Raw genomic sequence first — 23174 nt, forward strand, 5'->3', positions numbered from 1 at the left:
CAATTCCTCTATTATTATCTGTTGAAATAAAAGAATTTGTACTTCTGAGAAACTAGTTTTCTTTATTTTAACTGTAGTACTTAACTGATAACAATTTTCAAGATAAAAAGACAGGACGTACACCCGGGAACGGAACTGTCAAAACAAGATCCACAGACTAGCAAGGTAAATAAAAAGTTTGCGCTCTCGAATCACTAGATGACGCTAATTGTATTAAGATTATAATTTACTCTAAAGTACAACACGCCTCCTTAAATTTATAATCTTAAATCTTTTATATAAACAATTTATTGAAATCTTAAGTAAGTATATACTAATTATACTAGATTAACCTAAACTCATATCTGTTTTTGAAAAATTTTGTTTTATCTAAACTTTTAGTTAATATGTCTGCTAAGTTAAATTTTGTATCTATTTTTACAATATCAATTATATTATTTTCATAGTTCTCGTTTATATAATGGTACTGCACTTCAATGTGTTTTGAATTTTTGGTAAAGTTACCAAACTTAGCAATTGATATTGCACCTGAATTATCTTCATACAACTTAATCGGTACACAAAATTTAATATCAAATGATTCACTTAGCAAGTTTCTAATAAAAAGTATTTCTGTTACAGCCTCTGACATAGCAATATATTCTGCAAAAGTTGAACATTTAGTTACAGTATTTTGTTTATGTGTTTTCCAAAAAATTAAGTTTCCAAAAAGTCTTATTATATAGCCTGATGTAGACTTTCGATCCACATTATCTCCTGCGTAATCAGAATCTACCATACAGTCTAATATTTCAGTATCTACATTATCATAGTATGTTAACTTTAAATCTTTGGTCTTATATAGATACTTTAAAACTCTTAATGCATATTTGTAATGTGTTTGGTTATAGCAATTTTGAAATCTACTCAAATAATTTACACTGTATGCCACATCTGGCCGTGTGCCTGTACTAATATACAATAATTCACCTATCAAATTTCTATACTTTATATTTTCATCTACTTCTATAGCTTGTTCCAACTTTAAATTTGTCTCCATAGGAGTATCATACAACTTAGCATATTCTAAATCATATTTTGCAGCCAAAGATTCAATATATTTTGTTTGATTTAGTGTCATCACTTTTTTATCATCACTATAATCAATATCTATGCCAATATAGCTTTTAATTTTACCTAAATCTTTCATTGCAAATCTTTTCATTAAACTAGTTTTTATCTCTACTATTTTATTTTTATCTTTACAGCTAATTAAAAGGTCATCAACAAATATTAATATGTATATTGGATCTTTGCTTGCACTATTTACGTATAAACAATAATCATAGTTGCTTCTAACAAAACTCAATGTTTTTATATATTTATCAAAACAATCATACCATACTCTAGGACTTTCTTTGAGACCATAGAGAGCCTTTTGCAACTTGTAAACTTTATTATCTCCAGTTTCATAACCTTCTGGTTGTTTAACATATACTTCTGATTTTACATGTCCATTTAAAAATGCTGTCTCGACATCCATTTGTTCAATAAATAAATTATTTTTACAACTGTACGATAATAAAATTTTCAATGTTTGCATTTTTCCTACTGGCGAATACACATTTTCAATGAATTCCTTTTGCTGGAATCCTCTTACAACTAATCTAGCTTTATACACATTATTGCTCTTCTTTTTAAAAACCCACTTAACATCTAAAACTTTTTTATCTTTTGGCTTGTCAACTATTTTCCAAGTATTATTCTTATTTAAGCTATTTATTTCAGAGTTCATTGCTACTTGCCATTTTTTATAATCATAGGAGTTCATCGCTTCCTCAAATGTATTTGGTACATTTGCATCAACATAGTTTACATATATATAATGCGTAACTGGATTACCATACCTAGCCACTGGGATTCTTTTTCTTTTAGGTACTTCTTCTGGTACAGTTTTATCTCTATTATCATCTAAATTATCATTATTATCCTCCTCATTAGATTTTATCTCACCTGCATCTTGAAAACTTTCATCACTTTCATAATCGGTTTTTAAAATGTCCTTTGACATATTTCTTAAAGTCACACTAGTATCTAAATTATTATCACTCATTCTTTGATCATCAAGTTTTTCCAAACAAATTAAATTAGTACTGTCCTCTACTACCTGAACATGTCTGGCATTAATTATTCTGTTATTTAATAAAACTCTATAACCATTTTCATTATAACCCACTAAAATTCCTAGTTGGGCTTTATCATCCCATTTACTTTTTCTTAAAACTTCAGGAACCCTGACAAAAACTCTACTGCCATAAATTTTTAAATGTCCTACATTAGGTTTTATTCCAAAAAATATTTCGTAAGGAGTTTTATTTTCAGCTGTATTTGCAATTGTTCGATTTTTTAAGTATGCAGCTGTTTTTATTACTTCTGGCCAATATTTTCTATGAATTTTAGCTTCTCTCATTAAACATCTACCTATATCCATAGCAGATCTATTATATCTTTCCGCTACTCCATTTAATTCATGGACGTAGGGTGGGCATGGTAACAATTCTATACCCTTTTGCTGTATGAAAGCATATATATCCTTATTTAAATATTCCTTGCCATTATCACACTGTAATTTCTTAACTTTTTTATTAAATTTATTTTCTACTAAATTTACAAATTCTATAAAGCAATTAGCAGTTTCAGATTTACTTTTAATGCAGAAAATTCTTGTACATTTACTATAGTCATCAATAAATGTTAAAAAATATTTTTCACCGCCATATCCTGTTGTGTTATGCGGACCATTCAAATCGGTATGAATTAATTCCAAAATTTCAGTAGTCTTTTTCCTATTATTTTGAAAAGGTACATTAGACATTTTACTTTTAATACAATTTGAACATTTCATTTCCATGTTTTCAATCTTATCTGGCAAACCATCTACTAATTTATCATTTATCAACTTATTTAAATATTGAAAGTTCACATGACCAAGTGCCCTATGCCATTTCTCTTTGTGAGTTAATTCAATTGAATGTGCATAAGTTTCATTTTTATAGATGTTCGATAAGTAACTCTTAATCCAATACAAATCGTTTAATTTATTAGCAACAACAATTAATTCTCTAGACTGATTATAAATTTTTGCATTTTCATTCTTAGCTACTATTGTGCAATACTTAGTTATCTTAGAAAAACTTAACAAATTCTGCTTTATACCTTTGACAAAATAAACGTTTTTTAAATCTACATGTTTGACATTATAATAATTTTCAAAATAAACCTTGACAGTACCTAATTTAGTTGCTTTTAACATTTTTCCGTCTGGCAGTTTCACATCAACAGGAATTTTTAAATCTATGCAATTGAAAAAGTAGGATTCATTGTTTATTAGGTGATCAGTACAACCACTATCCAAAAGCCAGTTAATTTCAATATGATTATTACAATGATTCTTATCAGTATCTTCAGTTACCTGATTAATTTCTGAATTACACACTTGAGCCGTCCACGATTCTGATGAAAAGTTTTTTGAAAATTCACCACTGGAAAGACCTTGACCTCTGCCTCGGCCACGACCTCTGTAGGAACCACCTCTGCTGTGACCTCTCTGCAGTCCTCGCTGACTTGAATTAAAATTATGTCTTCCTTGGTAAGTTTGTTGTCTTTGGGTATTTTTCGGTGCATGCCAGCAGTCCTTCTTAATATGGCCAGTTTTTCCACAGACAAAACATTGCGCTCTAGTTTTTGTAGCAAATGTACTCACATTGTTTTTATTGTTTGGTTCAGTAGTAGTCATATTCTTCTCTTTTATTTTAGACTGTACATAATCAACTGTTCTTTGTTCTTCTGGAATAACATCTAGGAAATCCCCAATGTAACTATAGCTTGGTGGTAACGCTCTTAGCAAATATCTTAACTTTTCAGGTTCATCCAGCTTTCCTCCAGCCATCTTAAAATCATTTATTGTTTTTTCAAAATCCACAAAAAAATCTTCTACTGTGTTATAATTGTTAAGTCTAATCTCTTCAATTTTTCCTCTACATATTATTTGCATAGCTGTAGACTGCGTTAAATACATTTTGTCGAACTTAAGTATCATTTCATATGCTGTTTTACACTCGCTGACAAACTCTAGTTGTTTATCAGATATTGTACTCATTATAATGGTCCTTGCTTTTAAATCTTTCTTTTTCCATTCCTTCTCCGCATTTTCACTTTCAACAGACGCCGGCATTATGCAAATGGCTGCCTCATGACATTCTTTGTATTCCAATAAAGTTACTAACCTTAATTTCCAACTTGAATAGTTTGCTCCATCAAAAATAGGTAAAATTATATCTTCGATCCTTGCTTGTTTAGCCATTTTTATGGTTATTACTTTGATAACTAGTTTTCTTCACATTTTTTTATTTGTTACCAATAAAATGCCGGTCTATAACCTCAATCGTGTTCTCATATTTTTTCGTATCTTTACTGTATATTCTTTTTACACTGATTTATCTTGATAACTACGCTCTGCTACCATGTTGAAATAAAAGAATTTGTACTTCTGAGAAACTAGTTTTCTTTATTTTAACTGTAGTACTTAACTGATAACAATTTTCAAGATAAAAAGACAGGACGTACACCCTTTCATTATAAGTAGAAAGTACTCTGTGGTACACCCGGGAACGGAACTGTCAAAACAAGATCCACAGACTAGCAAGGTAAATAAAAAGTTTGCGCTCTCGAATCACTAGATGACGCTAATTGTATTAAGATTATAATTTACTCTAAAGTACAACATTATCTCTATTTATCATCAAAATTTATCAGTGTATATTTATTTTTTAAATTGAATATGTTAAATCTAACTTCAAGGTTTTAAATGTTGACAGAAGATCTTTCTTCTGTCAACATTTAAAACCTAAATTTATTACTATAGCAGTTCAAATGATATAACTGTTGAAAATTGCTTTTTGATTGGTTTTTATTAGTTTTCGCGACGTGACGTATCGCCCGGTGGTAAGCACTAGTCTCTTCCTCTTCATAACATTTTGATTAATGTCGTTTTTTAAATAATACAAAAATTGGCCAATAACGTTTTTTGTTATCTTTTGGGAATTATTTGATCAAGATGTTATATCTATTAGTTTAAGTACTGGCTTGTAGTGTAGCTAATTTGAAGATCAATTTCATAAATGTTTGAAAATTCTTTCAATAGTTTTCAAGTTGTTGTCAAACATGTCAAACATTGAATTCAAACAGTTGATCTTCATACGTTTTAACGTAATCCCTGTTTTTTTTTAACTTTTCTAGTACTACACGATACAGTACACACAGATTTTACTATGCTAAGGATATCCACAATACATTGTTACAAAACTGAAAAAAAAAACTTAAATACAGGCACAGATGAAAGTATATGTATTAATGTGTAATAGATAGCTATATATGTACTTTGCATTAAAAAGTTCTTAACAGTTCGGGCTCCATCATTATCTATAGCTTCATGATGGAAAGTTTGTATAGCCCATGTATTTTCCAAATATTCCCTGTTTAGCGCATGTTAACCAGTTTTATCACACACTATATAACATATACTACAATATTAACCTGCCTATTTATTTAGCAACAATATGGCGTCATCGAAAGCGCTGTCAGTGTCCGCGCCAGGCGCCATCAACTTGGACCACGCCACTGTTAAGTTCGACAGCGAGATCAAGAAGGCGAGACATTCGATCACAACACATAACGGACTCAAGGTAACCTGTGTACATTAGTCTTAACGGGCCAGTTATGTTGACCTGCGTATAACTACGTAACCTACGTATAACTACGTAAATGTTGGCCATTTTATATGTTAGGTGGCGGCGCGCTGGTTATAGTTAACGTCAAAGTTAAGTGGTGCAGCTGACGCTTGTAAATTATAGAGTTGTTGGTCACTCCTTTGTGATAATTTTGAATCAGCGAACTGCAATCAGTGAACTTTCACTTTTAAAATATTAGTGACGATGTTTATTTTTCTAAGATGGTCTAGGTTAGGCAAGCGGCCGGTCGTAAAGTCACAGCTGTATCTTCATTGTTAGGTTTATTTTTTACGCTGATTCCGTTCTTCGGCGTGTCACAGCCGATTACAATAAGTCGAGAAGGACACAAGCACGTAGCGTATTCGCGGTCCACTAAATCCCTTTGCTTTGGTAAAACCATAAACTTTCTCAAGCATGACACTGTCTATTAAAAAACTTTCATCAAACCCATTGCGTAGTTTTCAAGATCTAAGCATACATAGGCACCAACGGTGGCAAGCGACTTTGTTTTATTCTATGTAATGATACGAAAGTATGTTTGTTACGCTTTATCTACTCAATCAATTTATTGATGGACGGTCCCATAAGGGGACATGATATCCTCCCATTAATGCAGATTTGAATTTGGAACCAAGTAACTCTTTGAACAGATGCCCCGCGGCAGCATTCCCGCCTCGCATCAATCGACAGACTCGCTGCTGGAGGGCGAGGGGGCGGAGTCCCCGGCGGACGCGTGTCGCTCGTTGTCGTGCCTCACCGACTCCACCGACCACTCCGCGCCCGTCAACTTCGACATGAGCAACCGGGTGAGTACACTATGAACGTCATGATCACAGACCAAGAAAAGTGTGACGGGCGAGTGTTAATGTGAGCCGCACCGCGTGTGTCCGCGAAGCTTTCTGCGCCAAGTTGCGACTACACACTTGGGTCCTAGGTCTGTTAATGGCCTAAACATTATTTCTTTCAAAGCCAAAGCATTTATCCAATAACTAGCTTTTGGATGCGGCTTCGCCAGCGTTTGCTTCATGCGTAATAACATATTATTGTCAATATGTCGGGTTCTGAGTAACGAATCGCTATGTAAACTTCCGAATTTTAAGTTAGACGATCTGCTATACAACTGAAAACGGCATCCAATTCAATCCAGTAGATTTTGCGTGATGCGCGAACAAACGTACATACGTTCAGACAGAAAATTGTAAAAATATGATTTGGCTTCTAATAGTCCCATAAAAACTCCCCATATATATGTTTCATTAACATCTTCTATGTACACACTTAGCCTATAGTTACAGATAAATAGATAAATTTTTTATTCAACTGTTACAGACACAAAATAACTGAATAAAAAGAACAGTAGATCCTTAAAAAGCACAATAGGAACATTCAACACCTTTTTACAGCGACAGTTTTATTATCTGTATAGATTACAGCTTAACACGCACTTTTTCACGTCAAATGTTAAATTATAAGTATTACACTTGTCGGGGTTCTATCGTGGGTGGGATAGTAAATAGGCAGTAGTAAGTAAGTTTATTATATTATAGTAGTAAAGTAAGTTTTTTATAAAACTTAAGATAAGACCTAGAACAATTAAATATAAATTAAAAATCTAAAATAGAAATTAGGTGATACGTTATATATATTCACAATAAATGGAGCACTTACCCTTATTGGGTCTGTTCTTATTATTTTATTTAATGTTTATAAATTTATCACGGCCACCCTCTTGCCTCGCTAGCTTGATCGTAATGTTTACGCGTCAAAGTGTTCGAGCGGATTTAGAATTTTAAAATTTATGACATTAGATCCAAATGTGCCAGCGCAGGCGATATATATCGAAAGAGATTCCAAACAAAGCGGAGCTGCGTTACACACTGCTCAGCAGAAATGCCAAAAAACTCAATTAAAATAATGGGTATGTTGTTCTTAGGGCTTACCAAAAGGTTTATTTTCAGGCGAAGTTGCCGCGCGGCATCGAGAACATCCGGCCCCACATCGAGAAGGTGGACAACGTGCCGCTGCTGGTCTCTCTATTCACCGACTGCAACGCGCGCTCCGTGCACCTCATGATACAGATTATGCAGGTTAGCATTACACAGATTGAGCTAGCCCCAAAGTAAGTTCTAGACTTGTGTTATGGGATACTATAACTCAACGATACTATATTTATATATATATTTTATAACATATATAGATAAACATCCAAGACCCGGGAAAATCAGAAAAAGATCATTTTCTGTCATGACCCGACCGGGGATCGACCCCGGGACCTCTCAGTTCAGAGCCAAGCACTTTACCACCGCGCCACCGAGGTCGTCTAGAAACTATCATACTTTATCGCCATCATTACGCTTTATGCGACAAAACGCGAGAAATATTACCGAGAAATGAAAGTCACAGATTCTGACGAGGTTGTATGTTATTATATTGTTATGAGAGTGTAGGTTGTGACCAGAGACGTTAGTCGAGGGCAGCAAACACACAAGTGAATCGTACTTTCGTTCGAGTGAAACATTGTGCTTTATACGACACCTGCCTACGATGATAATAAGACCTTACGGTCTCAATTATAAAGTTGCGATCATATTGGTTATATATTAAACAACAGGTATTAAACGCGCACATACCTTTTTTATTTAGTTTGTAACAAGGTCTGAATCGTCTGGGAAATATAAAAGGTATGTGCGCGTGTAATACTTGTTATTTAATACATATTTATGCAACTTTTAAAGTTTAGTTATCAAATTGGTTGTTGACAGGATTACGGCGAAGTGGTATGCGTGATGGGGTCAGCGGCGAATTGTCTCAACATGGAGATATTTATGCAGGCAGATGCCAGGTATTACGACGCCATTTCAAGAATCTTAAGTTTTTCACATTAAATACAAATATTTGTAAACTTGTACTTATTCGTAAAGGTTGCGCTCGTGTAAAAACATATTAAAATATACATCTAAACATATATACCTAATACCAAGTACGTTGGTTGACTGTGTGTATGTAAAATAAGTATAAGTGATGTACTCGCAGCATAGCTGTGGAGCCCTTGTACCCGGTGCTGTGTCAGAAGATGCCGCCCTACCTGCTGCCTGAGAAGTGCATCGGCCCCATCGACCTCGCGAGGGCGCTCAACTCCATACCCTGCTCATTGTCGGTAAGGGACTATCAAACACAAAAACTAAAGAATGACAATCAATACACAATATTATTGCTAACTAGCTCGGCTTCGCACGAGGTCTATAAACATTCGGAAATAAATTGTCTAAATAATTGTGAAAACTACATCAAAATCCGTTATGTGGTTTTGAGGGGTTTAAAAGAAGAAAGCTTAGAAACAGACACACGGAGGGCGTCTTTGATTAATAAAATGTAACGACACGTACAGAATTTCAAAATCTGAAAAATATAAACCTATGGCTATTGAATCTCAATTCCCGCTCGCCATGCATGTAAATGGGGTCTTCGAGGCTCGCAAACGACTGTTCGCCCGTAAGGGATAAAAACGTGATACTGTATGACAATAATTATTCAAACCATTTGAAAGCATGGAAATGCCAGCATTTGATACAGTAAAACATACTACTTAATATGTATACAAAATGTTTTTAATAAAATAACCATGAACAAAGAACGTGTTGTGGGTCGTGGTTTATAATCCTTATCCATCCATAAGTAATGGCGAGTGCCCCAGCAGTGGGGAAATTGAAATGGTTGATGATGATAAAGCACCCACAAATCTAATGTTTCCCTATATCAAGTTCATTTTAATATTTTGCACGCTGCATTGAAGTTGCAAAACAAATGGCAAAACCAACCGTTTACCAATTACTGCAGCAAGAAGGTAAGTGTTTTTATTTTAGCCCCAAAATTGTTACTCCAGTGTTTACTGGATATGTATTAACGACTAGATGTTGCCCGGGGCTTCGCTCCCGTGGGAATTTTGAGATAAAATATAGCCTATGGCATCTTAGACAATGTACCTTTCTAATTTTTGAAATCAGTTCGGTAGTTTCGGAGATTACCCGCCTCAAACATACAAACTCACAAACGCTTACCTCTTTTTAATAATAGTATAGATATAACAACAAAACTGTTGTGTATTTTGTCTTAAACATATCGAAACGACGTTTCGTATATATTGGCCAACACATCATATTGTTTTTTTCTATAATAAAAAATAGTCTTACGTTCAAAGAGTAGCATACCCTTATCATTATAAGTGATATTTTTTATAATAAGAAATTAGAAATTATGTTAACAAATATATCTACCTGGCTGTTTGCTCGCTCAGTCGTATAAAAAAATCTTACAAACCGCTTAGTCCGTTTATTAGGTCTTATCAGAAACGTAGCAAGATATGAATGCTATGAATGGGGGGGGGGGGCAATTGCCCCTCCTTGCCCGTAACTCGCTACGCCCATACTGGCTGTAAATATAGTTAAACCGTATAAAATCCCAAGTAATAATATTATAAACACGAGAATTTGTTTGTTACCTCTTCACGCTTTATTCCTGTTTTACGTACAGATGACCCGAGACGCCGACGTGTCGCTGTTCACCCTAATCACTATGTCCCGCCACTTCATGACGTGTTTGTGGAACAGCACGCAGTTCTGGATGTGTGGAGTGTGTTACATAGCACTGTTACAGGTAAATGTGATCAAGTATATTATTATTTTTAAACGATCTAATATTTACCAATTTTAAAGAAATTTTACAAGTCAGAATCAGTTTACAAGAAAGTGTTATAATGTGTGAAATAAATGGAAGCGTCAACAGCAGGCCAACTTTTACAGAGCGATTCCAATGCAACTCAGTTCAATTTAGGAACCTAAAATGAATCGCATACATACAAAAAATTAAGTCGATGGTACGAATTTGCGATGCAGTTCAGTTTAGGTCGTAAAGTGGATCATCTTAGGGGCTTTGACAGGCTTACCATCAAGTAAGCCCCCTGGAGTCACTGTTGGCTGGCAACACTAGGTTTATCAACCAAGCTTGGCCATTCTATCATTTCATTTATTTCCAAACAATATACATTGTGTCCAAATGTTGCGTACATAATACATATTCTAGACATAGGTACCTATTCTATTTGGTAAAAGCAAGTGCAAAAAAAATTTTTTTCGTTTAAAATCCGTTTTTTTTTTCACTTTCTTTCTGTCAAGAAATTGAAGAATACACGATCTATAACAAGTCCGCTTTGCTCTATTTTGGATATTTCTGTTTTTATTTTATGTATATTTTGACGACCTTGGTGGCGCAGTGGTAAGGTTCTTGCCACTGAACCGAGAGGTCCCGGGTTCGATCCCCGGTCGGGTCATGATGGAAAATGATCTTTTCCTGATTGGCCTGGGTCTTGGATGTTTATCTATATATGTATTTGTTATAAAATGTAGTATCGTTGAGTTAGTATCCCATAACACAAGTCTCGAACTTAGGGGCTAGGTCAATCTGTGTGATTTGTCCTAATATATTTATTTATGTGTTTTATTTACACGACATCAGGTGGGTTCCCTGTGCAGCCTACTGCCGCTAGCGCTGTCGGTGGGCGGAGCGACATGGAGCAGCACACTAAGCGTGCCGCTGCTGGCCACCGCTCTAGCATTCGCGCCGCTCGACGCCGCCGTCATGCAGCGGGCCGCGACTCGACCAACACGCGATATGAAATACAAGGTAAACATACAGGCAGACATACAAACACACATACAGATATTCTTCGTTTTAGTGTGTTATTTTAAGAAAGAAGGAAAAGAGGTGCGTCAGAACATTAATAAAACACACACACATTGTTTCTGAAACATGTTTCACGCGCTGCGGACAAAACTTAGTTTGTCTAACAAACAAAATGACGCCTTCGAATGTGCGGAGTGTTTTGTGTACGTGTTTTCAACCTGACCAAGAAAGCATAAACATTGTTGTTGTAATCAAAAGTGTTGTTAGCTAAATGTACCTGTGAGCACCAATGTAACGCCACTGACACATCATTGTGTGACGTCATACAGGTTCACTGCAGGCCCTGCACCTATATGTAATATAAATCAGGACAACATGTTTTTTTAGCTTTAACAAGATGGTAATGTTAGTTTCTCCAACAGATGGCGCTCTTCGTTTTCTGGTGCTATTCGTGCAAATTCCTGCCTTCTGCGATATTTATATTGACAATCTACGCGCTCACCCTGCGCACGTTTTGCGAACAGCTGGCCACTGCGACCAACTCGACAGGTATTATAAAAAATCTAAATAAATAAAAATAATTTATTTCAAACATCCGTCTATACATTTTCTTATAATAAAACTGCGACCGAGGCTTCACCCCCGTGATTTTGCGTGAAAGAGTAATAAACATAAATAAACAAATCAGAAAACTGCATGAAAATCCGTGTAGTCGTTTTGATTTTATCGCGAACAGACATACGCAGCAGACTTCGTTTTATGATATGTAAGGATAAATATTAATAAAAAAAACTTTTAATTTCCTAAAAGTCTTTTAATGTACACTGCTGCAAAATCATTTAAAAGATGTTAAGGATATTTGCATAACAATGTAAATGAAAATTCGTACAAACGAAAGAACGAACTTTACGCTATCGAATGATAGATATAAAAAAAATCCTAGCTAATATTATAAATGCGAAAGTAAGTCTGTTTGTTACCAATTCACGCTCTATCTACTCAGTCTTCTTGAAATTTTGTATACATGTAGTTCGAAGTGTGGGGAAGGACATTTTTCATCCCGGAAAAATAACTGTTTCCGCGAGAAATTTACGCGGGTGAAGCCGCGGGCAAAAGCTAGTAAATGAATAGAATTGAAACCGTAGGTTGCTGGCTGGTGTACCCCACCAACTTGGGAGAGGTGACGGACGAGGAGCTGGACCTGAGCCGCAGGAGCTTCCACGGCTGGCGGGAGGACTTCTACGACGGGTTCTATCTGGCGCAAAACCTCGTGCTGGCCATGGTTACCTTGCATTTAAGTGAGTTTTATTTATATATATTACTAGCTGAACCCCGGGGCTTCGCTACTAAATTTCATAACAATCGGTCCCGTAGATTTTTCGCGAAAGAGTAACAAACAAACAAAAATATTTATATTAGTAGGATTCACAAATTAGTCAATTCATTATCAAGAGTTATTTAACCGTTGTAATGTGTATATTAATGCTAAATATATTTGTATTATTTTCAGTTGTGATATCATTATCGTTTGTACATCGACAATCTTCCATATGGCAGAGGAGATTTTGGACGAACAAGGTGTGGTGTGGGAGTGTTGTAGTTTTGTGAGTATCTTTCCTTGCTTTACCTTGCTTTTATAAAGTACGTTTTAAAATGTTGAGAAAATAAAATAAAAAGAATATAATGTAGTTGCGGCAAATTTACATATTTATTTTAAATTTCGTGGTGTTTCTGTAATTTTTAGCTATTTTCAGTTTTTACAAGCTTTATAGTTTCTCCTTTTCCGATGTTTGTCTGTCTGTCTGTAATCAATATATCAAGTAATCAAGTAAAATTTCACCTACTTCCACTTGTCCTACAGAATTTCCCACGTCGCTTCTGTTTCCAAGACTGCATTATTATGAAAGGCATGACCTTATGCATGCACCCATGATCGGCTTCCAGCGAGGGAACTCCTCAACGGTTTACAACACGGTTTTTTTGTCTCGATCTCTGAGTAAAAGCTTGTGGCAGAAATGACATTTTTGTAAAATTCTTGTTTTGTTCTCAGATTAATATTGCAAGCAGCGTTTACTGCCAAAGTGCTGAGTGTCCCGTACGGCCTCTGTGAGAAGTGGAGCACCTGCGGGCTCCAGTTCACAGTCAGCGCTCCGCTGTGGGCCGCGTGCGGGGGCTCCACGTTGCTGGTGTTCATTATCAACGAGCTGCTCAAGTGGCAGGAGATCAAGTGAGTTATTTTACACAATAGATTAATGAGTGATAAATTATAATATGAAATTCTGAATTCCTAATAATTTTTCCTCAGGGTCGACACCCGCAACCAGCGGCGCGCGCGGCTGGACTTCGGAACCAAATTGGGGATGAACTCACCATTCTAGGGCTCCACACACACCTCTAGTCAATCTTACGCTTTACTAGTAACAATTTAGTATAACTGATGACAAAGCCAATCTAAGCTAAGGATAAATGTGACATTGTACTTATGTACTCAATTATATTTTGTACTTATTTATTTATGAATCTGATTTACAGGGAATGAAACTGAAATAAATCGTTTTTACTTTTATCTTTTTTTTTACTCTTTATTAATATTTTCAAGATTTTAAACATTTGTTAGGGGCATTAATGTATTTAATCAGTTTGTTCATGTTGAACCACAAGAAGTACCTAACACTGTAGAACAATTCTCGATACGTAACAGAACTACACATAGCAACATAATCTCATTTACACTTGTGGAAAATAATACAAAATAAAATAACGCTTTTAAACAAGGTTTATTAAGACCAATTAGTTGTGATGTATTTATACATTTTGCAGAGTTCAGACTTTGTCAGCACATTCTACACGAACACGCCTCATAATTGACATACAGATTATTCATAATTACAAGCTATCAAAGGATAACAAAACTTAATAATAAAAGTTAAATTTAAAATTAAAAAAAACCCTTAACTTAAAATAAATAATTTCTTATTATGTAGGAATATTTGACAAGTATCGCATCTGAGGACCGCTCTGTCGCTAAATATTTGAAAATTATCCTGCTTATTTATAGTGACAAAGACAAAGATTATTTATTTGCAAAACATGAGTGTGTAGTGTTGTTCATACTTTTTTAAGTTAGAATATACTTGGCGGTCTCCCGACGCGACTACATTTAGTTAACAAAATATTCCTACATAATAAGGAATTATTTTAAGTTAAAAACCAAATAAATATTATTTTATGCTTTTTAGGAGGGTTTTTATTTTAATTTATCATGGTTAAACAACAGCATGTCAATGTAGAATTCTCTGTACAGCCAACTTTCAGATTTTTCTAGATACTCTTTATACCCTATTAAGTTCATCACTAGTTTTTACATAAATTAATAATGTTAATAACAAATTGTTACATCTACTGTTAGTCACAGTTAAACACGTTCTTCTTAACACTAGGAGTCATCAGGTAAATCTAATATTTCTTGAACAAAAGAAGCCACATCTACCTCTATGGTGCTGTGTTCTAAACAGAATTTATGTGAAAGTAATGTATTGTAGTTAGGTCTATTTTTGTAATCCTTCTGTAGACATTGTACTATGAAGTCTTCGAAATCAGCAGAGAAACGTCCGGCAGGTAACCTCGGCGGGTCGTCTGTCACTACCTGTTTTAGTTGTTCGAATGGAGTAGGCCAGTTCTGGTAAGGAAACTTCCCGGTCGCGAGTTCTATCATAGCTATCCCGAGAGACCACACGTCGCTTCGGATATCGTACTGCGCGGGGTTGCCGTGAGGGTCAATCCTTTCCGGCGCCATATACGGCTTGCACCCGGCGTCTATCGTCTTCGCTATCGAGTTAACGAGATATCCTGATATACCAAAATCGCACATTTTGACTTCACCCTGTCTGTTGATCAGAATATTTGACGGTTTTACGTCTCTGTGTATGACCCTGAGTTGTGAGTAGAGGTAATTCAAAGCGCTTACGACTGAAAACGCTATTTTGCCGAGGATATTCTCTGGAATGGTCCTGTTGTTTTTGTAGACTTTTGTGTAGAACTTGTCTAGGCTGGTGTCCATGACCTCCATGCAGATCCAGACGTCGCCCTCGCGGAACATGGCACCGTAGAAATGTACTGTGTATGGACATGCACTGGCTCTCATGGACACGTCCAGGTCCATCAGCAAGCGTTTTAATTCCAGGGACTGGTTGTTGAAAGCTATTCTCTGTAATAATAAAGATTTATTAGTAAAACGTTGCTAAAGTGTGGCATGAAATGTTTTATTTATTTATTTGCAAGCAGACTATGTTTTTCATCCTATTGAGTTCAAACCTTCATACTATCGTAATAACAATTTCTTCCTCCATAGTATTACGTAATCTGTGTACATAGTCAAACTTCTAGCCACCATGGAATTTGTAAGTACTCCAACAAAGTACTTCTTAAATCCATGCTAGCCAAACAAAAATAATAGAAATGTTAGTGATGTAAGTCATAGGTTGCAACTCTAGAAAATTGGAGAATGCATTAAAAATAAGTTTAAAATCAATTTACCCATTGTTTTTAAGGATATGTAAACCTAAATAGGTACCTATTCATTCAAGTGAGTTGCCAGATGGTAAAACTCTACTTTTAAAACAACATAATAGGCTAGCATCTTCTTAATAAAAGTTGTTACAAATTTTGATTTTTTATGATGGTTGAGTTTGATTTAAAATTTTATAAAAACGGTTTTTCTAACCAACTTCAAATCTTCCAGCTGCATTATTACAGTATGAATTATCATAATGATCCTTAATATACCTATTTTACCTAAATTATGTAATAATTAGCTTTTGCCTTCGCCTTCGCCCGCGTGAATTTCCCACTCGAACAATTATTTTTCCGGAATGAAAGGTACCCTTTCCTGATGATGTCCTTCTCCATACTTCAAACGTATGCAAAATTTCAAGAAGATTGGTTGAGTAGATAGAGCGTGAAGAGGTAACAAATAAACATACTTTCGCATTTATAATATTAATCAGTCCTGTTATTGAGATAACTTATCACGAATCTGACTTTTGTGGTTCCACCCTAGAGTAGGACCACTTTATATTCTCCTTTGAATGTTGTACGACCCGACTAAGGAACACATAACCGTGACAGATAAAACACAACAACAGCATTCTCAAGGAGAGCTCATGTCAGGCGGGCTGTAAATATGTGTAGATTTCAACTATGATTACTTTGTAGTATGGTGGGCAAAAAAGCAAAAGAAAATATCGATGAATAATAAAAATATTGTTTAATAAAATAAATAACTTACTTTGACTGCCATGATAGTATTGCTGGGTCTGTGGTGCATCTTCTCCACAATGCCATAGGCCCCGCGGCCAAGGTCACAGATCTTAACCAGGTCATCTGCGTGGACAGTGAATGTGTTGTCACCAATTGTTATTGTGGTCCTCTCTTCAAGGTTCCTCGGGGGTGTAACACTGGAAACAATTTAAATTTATTTATTTTATACTTGTGGCCCGTTCGGTTTCAAATAGTAAAAATATAATAAATTACACACCTAAACTTGCAGGGATCATATTATCATTATCAACTAACTATCATGATAAACCAAACCACAAAAAATCCAACTGGAGGTTTTTGATTTAATCATGGTCATACATACAGTTGCTACAGGGGACTTCTTTTTATAAGGTTTGTGTACAAGTCCATACTATAAAAATGCTGGCTCCTTATGGCAATAGGTTATCCTATGAATGATTGTAACAGTAACTTATTTTATAAGTAAACATTTAAAAAATTGATTATTCTACATTGTTATCAATAAAAGACTGGGTATCTGTTTAAATGGTCTAGTTTTATTGTAAATATGTAAACTATTTACTGTGTAAACTTGACAATGATCATCGTAAATCTTATTAGAGTTAACACAACAGGAACAATTTGTTTTCATTATATAATTGTTTCAAAACAGAGGTTAAGTTAAAAATATTAAAACATATGCAGTCGCAAGATTGTGGAAGTTAGATAATTCAGTCAGAAGCAAATAATTACATAAATAAACTTATATTTTGTCTAAGGAGTTCAAAAAACAGTTCAGTTCAGTACATGAATAGAAAATGAAAGATCAATCCCATAGATACTTACACATCTGGCTTGTCTTCTTTTGCCGTAAAGTTGAAGCTTGGAGGTTTTCTCCGGCCGGACATAGCGTCCTTAGTAATTTTATTCCTTATAAATACCCGTAGAGCCAACCCTCTACAACACGGTTGGGAGGCAAACTTTTGTAAGATCCTCAAACCTCAAACACTTATCCGAACCATTCCAAATCCTAATTGCTCGTAAACATTTCTATGAAATTGCAATTATGTGTTTATTTTCACTAATTTACGTAAAAATAAGTCGAAAGAAAGCTATTTTATACTTATTTTCCGAATAAAATCTCTTTTTTTTTTTTTTTTCTTTTCTTCTTTGTGGCAATCAAACTTCTTCAATAGAGCTTATTTTTGCCAATGTCGAGTTACATTGTTATTGGACGATAGGATAGGACTTAGGCGGTGTTGAAGAATGAGGGCAATAAATACATATATTATCATATGTAATGTAAGGGTAAATAAATAGTTTTAAACATAAATATTATGGTAAGAAAGGAAAGAAGCAAGAGCTTTAATATATTTAAAATCTGTAAAGGAAAGGATAGTAAAGGAATCACAAGGAAGAGGAGCACGGAGTTCTATAAGGAACTGGTAAAGAGGCTTTGAGTCATATTTTGAACATCTGAACAGAAGATGATCAATATCACCTTCTTCAACTAAAGCGCAGTCACATATATCTTCACTAAGAACACCGATTCTTTGTAAATGAGTAGCAATACAACAATGACCAAATCTAAGTCTACATATGGTAGAAGAAACTCTTCTATCAAAAATCAGTTTTGAAAACCAAGGTTTTAGACAAAGTTCTGCATTAAGGCGTCGATAATGTCCTCCCTTTGACTGACTAGACCTCTCCCATGTAGAGTTCCATTCTTTCAAAAGATACTCTCGTGGAACTGCCAGGAGGTCTTGACAGTAGACAAAGTCATTTTCAGCATTTCCCTGTGATGCTGCTAAGGTTGCCAGGCCATCGACTAATTCATTACCTTGAATACCCGAATGACCAGGTATCCAAGCTAGAGTGACATGTAAATTTAAATTATGACAATGTTTTAAATGGCATTTGACCTCAAGGGCTAGAGGACAAGAAGATTGTTTTTTGAAGGGATTTGATAAAATTGCTTGAAGAAAACTAAGCGAGTCTGAACAAACATAAGAGTTTTTAATTTTGTTCAAAATAATATATCTAATACACTCAAGAATAGCCATGCCTTCTCCTATGAAGTTAGAGAATAAATTTGGATATTTAAAAAGTTGAAAATAGCCTGATGAATGTCTTAAAAAGGCAGCTCCTACACTATTATTACTAGGGTCTAAGCATTTAGAAGCATCTGTATAGAATACTTCAGGTTTAGAATCCAAATCTTTAAGATACGAGATAAATTTAGAGTTTGCTAATCTTGTTCCTTTAACAATGCCTAGGGACAAATTTACTTTTGGTTCAAAAATTAAAGTATCGTAATCGTATGAAAACACAGGATGACAATAGTATTTGTGAGTTGAGCACTGAAGGCCTTCAAATCTCCTGTAGCTAGATATCAAATGTGGTATGCTATTTTTACGCCAAAATACATTCCGATCATTAATGGTGTCACTGAGAGTACGTAATTTTGAATTTAACGGATGATTGGTATATTGTTGATTTTTAAAAATAAACCTATCGGAAAGATATTGTCTACGTAACGCCAAGGGAGGCTCGGAACATTCGACTTGTAGTGCATTTGTTGGTGTACTCTTCATTGCACCAGTTATTATCCTAAGACATTTATATTGTAATAAATCTAATTTATGAACTGCAGTTTTATTTTCAAGACAAAATGTTATAGAGCCAAAATCTAATAGGCTTCTTATTAAAGCATTATACATTAATTTAAGTATACTAGGATGTGATCCCCACCAAACTCCACTAACAGCTCTAATTATATTTATATTCTTTTCACATTTTGTGATCACATTGTTAATATGAGCGTTACCGTTCATAGCAGTGTCAAATAAGCGTCCAAGAAATTTAGCTTTATCAGACACCGGAATCATTTCATTATCAACTGAAACATTTATCAATGGAATTTTTCTTTTACGAGTAAATACAACTACTGTGCTTTTGGATTTGGATAACGAAAGATTATGCTCCGAGAGCCATATTGACAATTTATGTAATGTACTACTTAGGTTTCCTGCTGCCTTTTGAATATCAGAGTGAGATGAATAAATTAAAACATCGTCTGCATACTGTAACACACAACATGATGCCAGATCTATATTCGAATGTAAGTCATAAGTATAAATATTATATAACAGGGGACTAAGTACAGACCCCTGTGGAACGCCTTTCCAAATAGTTCGTTTTTCATTTTCAAATCCAGGAACGTACACCGATATAGTTCTTTCTGAATATAAATTAAAGATAAAATTGACATACTTCAATGGCACTCCCAACTTTTGCATCTTCTCGCTTAATTTAATTAAGTCAACATTATCATACGCAGCATGAATATCTAAAAATGCAGCAACAACTGATTCTGATTTTGTAAAGGACGTTAGTATATCTGTGGTAAATAAAGCATGACTATCAGCAACACTTTTACCTTTTCTAAACCCAAACTGTGAAGGGGGAAATAGATTATTATGTTCTATGTACCATTCTAATCTCTGTTTAATTAAATATTCTGCCAATTTCGCCAAGACGGATGAAAGAGCAACAGGCCTAAACGATGTAGGATCATTAGAATCTTTGTGGGGTTTTAATATAGGTATAATAATTTGATGTTTCCACGAAGGAGGGATCGAGCCTGAGTCTACAAACGCATTGATTAAGTTTAGTAAATATGTAAGAGTAAGAGGTCTGGAATGAATTACAAAAGAGTAAGGAATGCCGTCACAACCTGGAGTTGAATCTGATAGTCTGTTTAAAACCAACTGAAACTCAACTAAAGAAAAGGGAGAAGATAAAATATTACTAACATTTTCAGATAAACAGTACATATAGGGTAATTGATTAAAATTTGGAACAGTGCTGGGAGCAAGATTATTTAAAAACGGTTCAACCCAATCTATAGAATTTGAATTCTTAGCCTGAGCTACTGTAGATGCTCTAAACATTCTTATTTTCTTCCAAATTACAGACGACGGTACATCGGGAGAAAGATTTAAACAAAAGCGTTTCCATCCATCTCTTTTCTTTTTACGCAGAAGTCTTTTGGTGGCTGCTTCAGTATTTTTAAATAACAGATAGCTATTCAAGTTTAAATTATTTTTAATTGACTGTTCTGTTTCATTTCTTTTATTAATAGCCTCTGTACATTCTTTATCCCACCACGGGGGAGAGGGTATTTTATTACTGGCAACTTTCTTTTTTGGGATGTGTTTGTCTGCAGCTGTCAAGTATGCTGTGATAAGGTTATCATATGCTTTATTTATGTTTTCCAAATTTGTAGCACATAATGCGGGAAGTGGCTCGATATAATCGTCTACTGTACGGCTAAATGACTCCCAATCACAATTATTTAATCTATACTTAAAAAGAGAAGGTAATGGAGAAAAGGAACCTGTTTTACCAGAAGGAAGAGAAATAAGTATTGGGTAGTGATCACTGCTACCGGAAAGTGATAAACATTCCCAGCTTAGTAAAGAGGACAACTCGGGAGAGCTAAGGGTTATATCAACATGGCTTGGTGCTTGTCCTAGTACTGGACGACGAGTTGGAGAACCATCATTTAACACACATAAATTGTTGTCATGTATAATTTCCATCAAGCCATTTCCCATGTTATCATCATTAGGAGCACCCCATAAGGAGTGATGAGCATTAAAATCTCCTAAAACTACTATTGGCTTAGGCAGAGAATCAATGATTTTATCTAATATAGGAAGAGCAGATAAATCCTTTTCAGAAATATATATGGAAAGATAAGTTACTTCACCCACTCGAGCAGCAACTGCTTGAAGAGTTTTAGAATTAAAAGAAGGAATGGACAGTGAAAAGAAAGTATGATTATTGCGAATTAAAAGAGCTGTGCCACCATATCCATCAGTTCTATCATGTCGAAGAATATTAAATCCTTGGATATGAAAATTGGACTTGGGTTTTAACCAAGTCTCAGAAATAGCTAAAAGAAATAAATTATATGAGTTAATCAAATTGATTATATCATGTTTTTTAGGTGTAATGCTTTTACAGTTCCACTGGAGGACTTGATCCATGTTTAAATATATTAAAAATTGATATTGAAATATTGTTTATTATTGTAACAGCAACGGATTCTGGAAGGTTAGAATTAGCAATAATGTTAACAAGTGTTGATAACAACTTATTAAGTTCCTCTGATGAGGGTAAAGGTGCTTTATTTGCTGGGAGAGCTGTACCTGTAGTTCTAGTTTCTTCAAAGGAGATGGAGCGTATCAAGGAATTATGTTCCTGCTTATCATAACCTGGAGAATGACTTGGTGCTTGTTTAGGTTTCTTAACAATAGTTTTCTTATAAGAATGGATATTGTTATTGTCAAGAACAGAATTTGAAGAGGGAGGATGTGAGGATTGCAAGGAAGTCGCTACATGAGAATAGGTATTCTTAAAGGGAAATAGCTTTGCTGCTTCCTGATAAGAAGTTGAGTTTTCAGACATATGTTTTTTGATATTTGTTTGCCTATTGAACTCAGGGCACAGCTTATTTGTTGCCATGTGAGGTTCAGAACAATTGACACAGACATATTCAGTCACCAGGCATGAGAGCCCACTGTGTTCCCCACTACATTTGCTGCATCTCGGTTTACTCCTACAGTTATTTCTAGTGTGACCAAAACGGCAGCAATTGAAGCACTGAATAGTTGGAAAAATATATTGTTCCACGGGGATGCTCGAAAAGAAGGAATAAACTCTTGAGGGCAAGGCCTGTCCATCAAAGGTTAGGACCACTGACTGAGTAGGAGTCCATGAAACTGAGTCTGAGTTTACAGTCCTCCTACTCAATCTGCGGGACTTAACTATTGGTCCATACCCGTCCGGTATTTGTAAATTCATTTTAATATCCTCATGGGTCCATTCTACTGGGATTCCCTTAACCAAGCCCATCTTACAAATATTGAATGTTGGGATCGCAACCTTATAATCTAAATTTTTGGACATTACATTTAAGAAATTGTTGGCATCACTACATGTTTTAAAAGTAATTGAAATGCGGTTCCTCCCTATTCGTTTAATACCGTCCTGAAGTATATTTCCTAATCCGTTCTTCATCAAAAAGCTGCCAAACTTCAGGGGATGCAGTGTGGTACCTGACATGGGTTCTGATATCAGAGTTGCTTGTACCATATATGGACCAGGGTCAGTTTGCATATAAAATGTTCTATATGGAGATTCAGCTACTTTAGGTGCCCTTTGAGTCACTGAAGCAGGCTCGAGAGAAGATTCGACCTGCAAGGGGGGACCCGCGATATTTGGCGTTTTCTTATTTAAAATCAAATTTTCTGACACCAGAGCCTGCTGCAGTGGCCGCATTGACAATTGCTTATCTGTATGTTTGGTTTTGAAAGAATTAGATAATTTATTTTTCTTTTCTTTCTTTTTGTTTTTGATGTTAACAAACTCTGCAATATTTGA

The 23174-nt window shown here is 35.1% G+C and overlaps 2 protein-coding genes across 5 annotated transcripts in view; one reads left to right on the forward strand and one right to left on the reverse strand.

The window, feature by feature from the left end:
* l(2)k05819 (lethal (2) k05819) overlaps positions 1–14013 on the forward strand; it is a 28411-nt gene extending 14398 nt beyond the window's left edge. For 2 of the 4 annotated variants that reach the window (XM_053751428.1, XM_053751431.1), the window contains 13 exons: positions 5591–5723; positions 6419–6574; positions 7727–7855; positions 8531–8610; positions 8802–8925; positions 9562–9612; positions 10299–10421; positions 11280–11447; positions 11870–11996; positions 12593–12745; positions 12958–13051; positions 13498–13674; positions 13753–14013. In XM_053751428.1, the coding sequence (XP_053607403.1) occupies positions 5591–5723; positions 6419–6574; positions 7727–7855; positions 8531–8610; positions 8802–8925; positions 9562–9612; positions 10299–10421; positions 11280–11447; positions 11870–11996; positions 12593–12745; positions 12958–13051; positions 13498–13674; positions 13753–13825 (1588 nt within the window). In that variant the 3' untranslated portion in view covers positions 13826–14013. The remainder of the gene's footprint in view (positions 1–5590; positions 5724–6418; positions 6575–7726; positions 7856–8530; positions 8611–8801; positions 8926–9561; positions 9613–10298; positions 10422–11279; positions 11448–11869; positions 11997–12592; positions 12746–12957; positions 13052–13497; positions 13675–13752) is intronic. The other 2 variants (XM_053751429.1, XM_053751432.1) reach the window with 1 other exon arrangement.
* Positions 14014–14205: 192 nt separating this feature from the next.
* Positions 14206–17865, reverse strand: lic (licorne). The gene is made up of 3 exons (XM_053751436.1): positions 17571–17865; positions 16735–16903; positions 14206–15654 (listed from the first exon to the last, which is right to left on the reverse strand). The coding sequence occupies exons 1-3, from the start codon at positions 17630–17632 to the stop codon at positions 14884–14886; spliced, it is 1002 nt and encodes a 333-aa protein (XP_053607411.1). The 5' UTR covers positions 17633–17865; the 3' UTR covers positions 14206–14883.
* Positions 17866–23174: the final 5309 nt, after the last annotated feature.

Source organism: Plodia interpunctella, chromosome 11, assembly GCF_027563975.2.
Source record: "Plodia interpunctella isolate USDA-ARS_2022_Savannah chromosome 11, ilPloInte3.2, whole genome shotgun sequence".
NCBI lineage: Eukaryota > Metazoa > Arthropoda > Insecta > Lepidoptera > Pyralidae > Plodia > Plodia interpunctella.

Coding starts and splice junctions, on each gene's coding strand:
- lic (XM_053751436.1), bottom strand. CDS start 17,632: ATGTCCGGCCGGAGAAAACCTCCAAGCTTCAACTTTACGGCAAAAGAA. Junction 16,904..17,570: donor AAAGAAGACAAGCCAGATGT/GTAAGTATCTAT, acceptor AATTGTTTCCAG/TGTTACACCCCCGAGGAACC. Junction 15,655..16,734: donor ATACTATCATGGCAGTCAAA/GTAAGTTATTTA, acceptor TTATTATTACAG/AGAATAGCTTTCAACAACCA.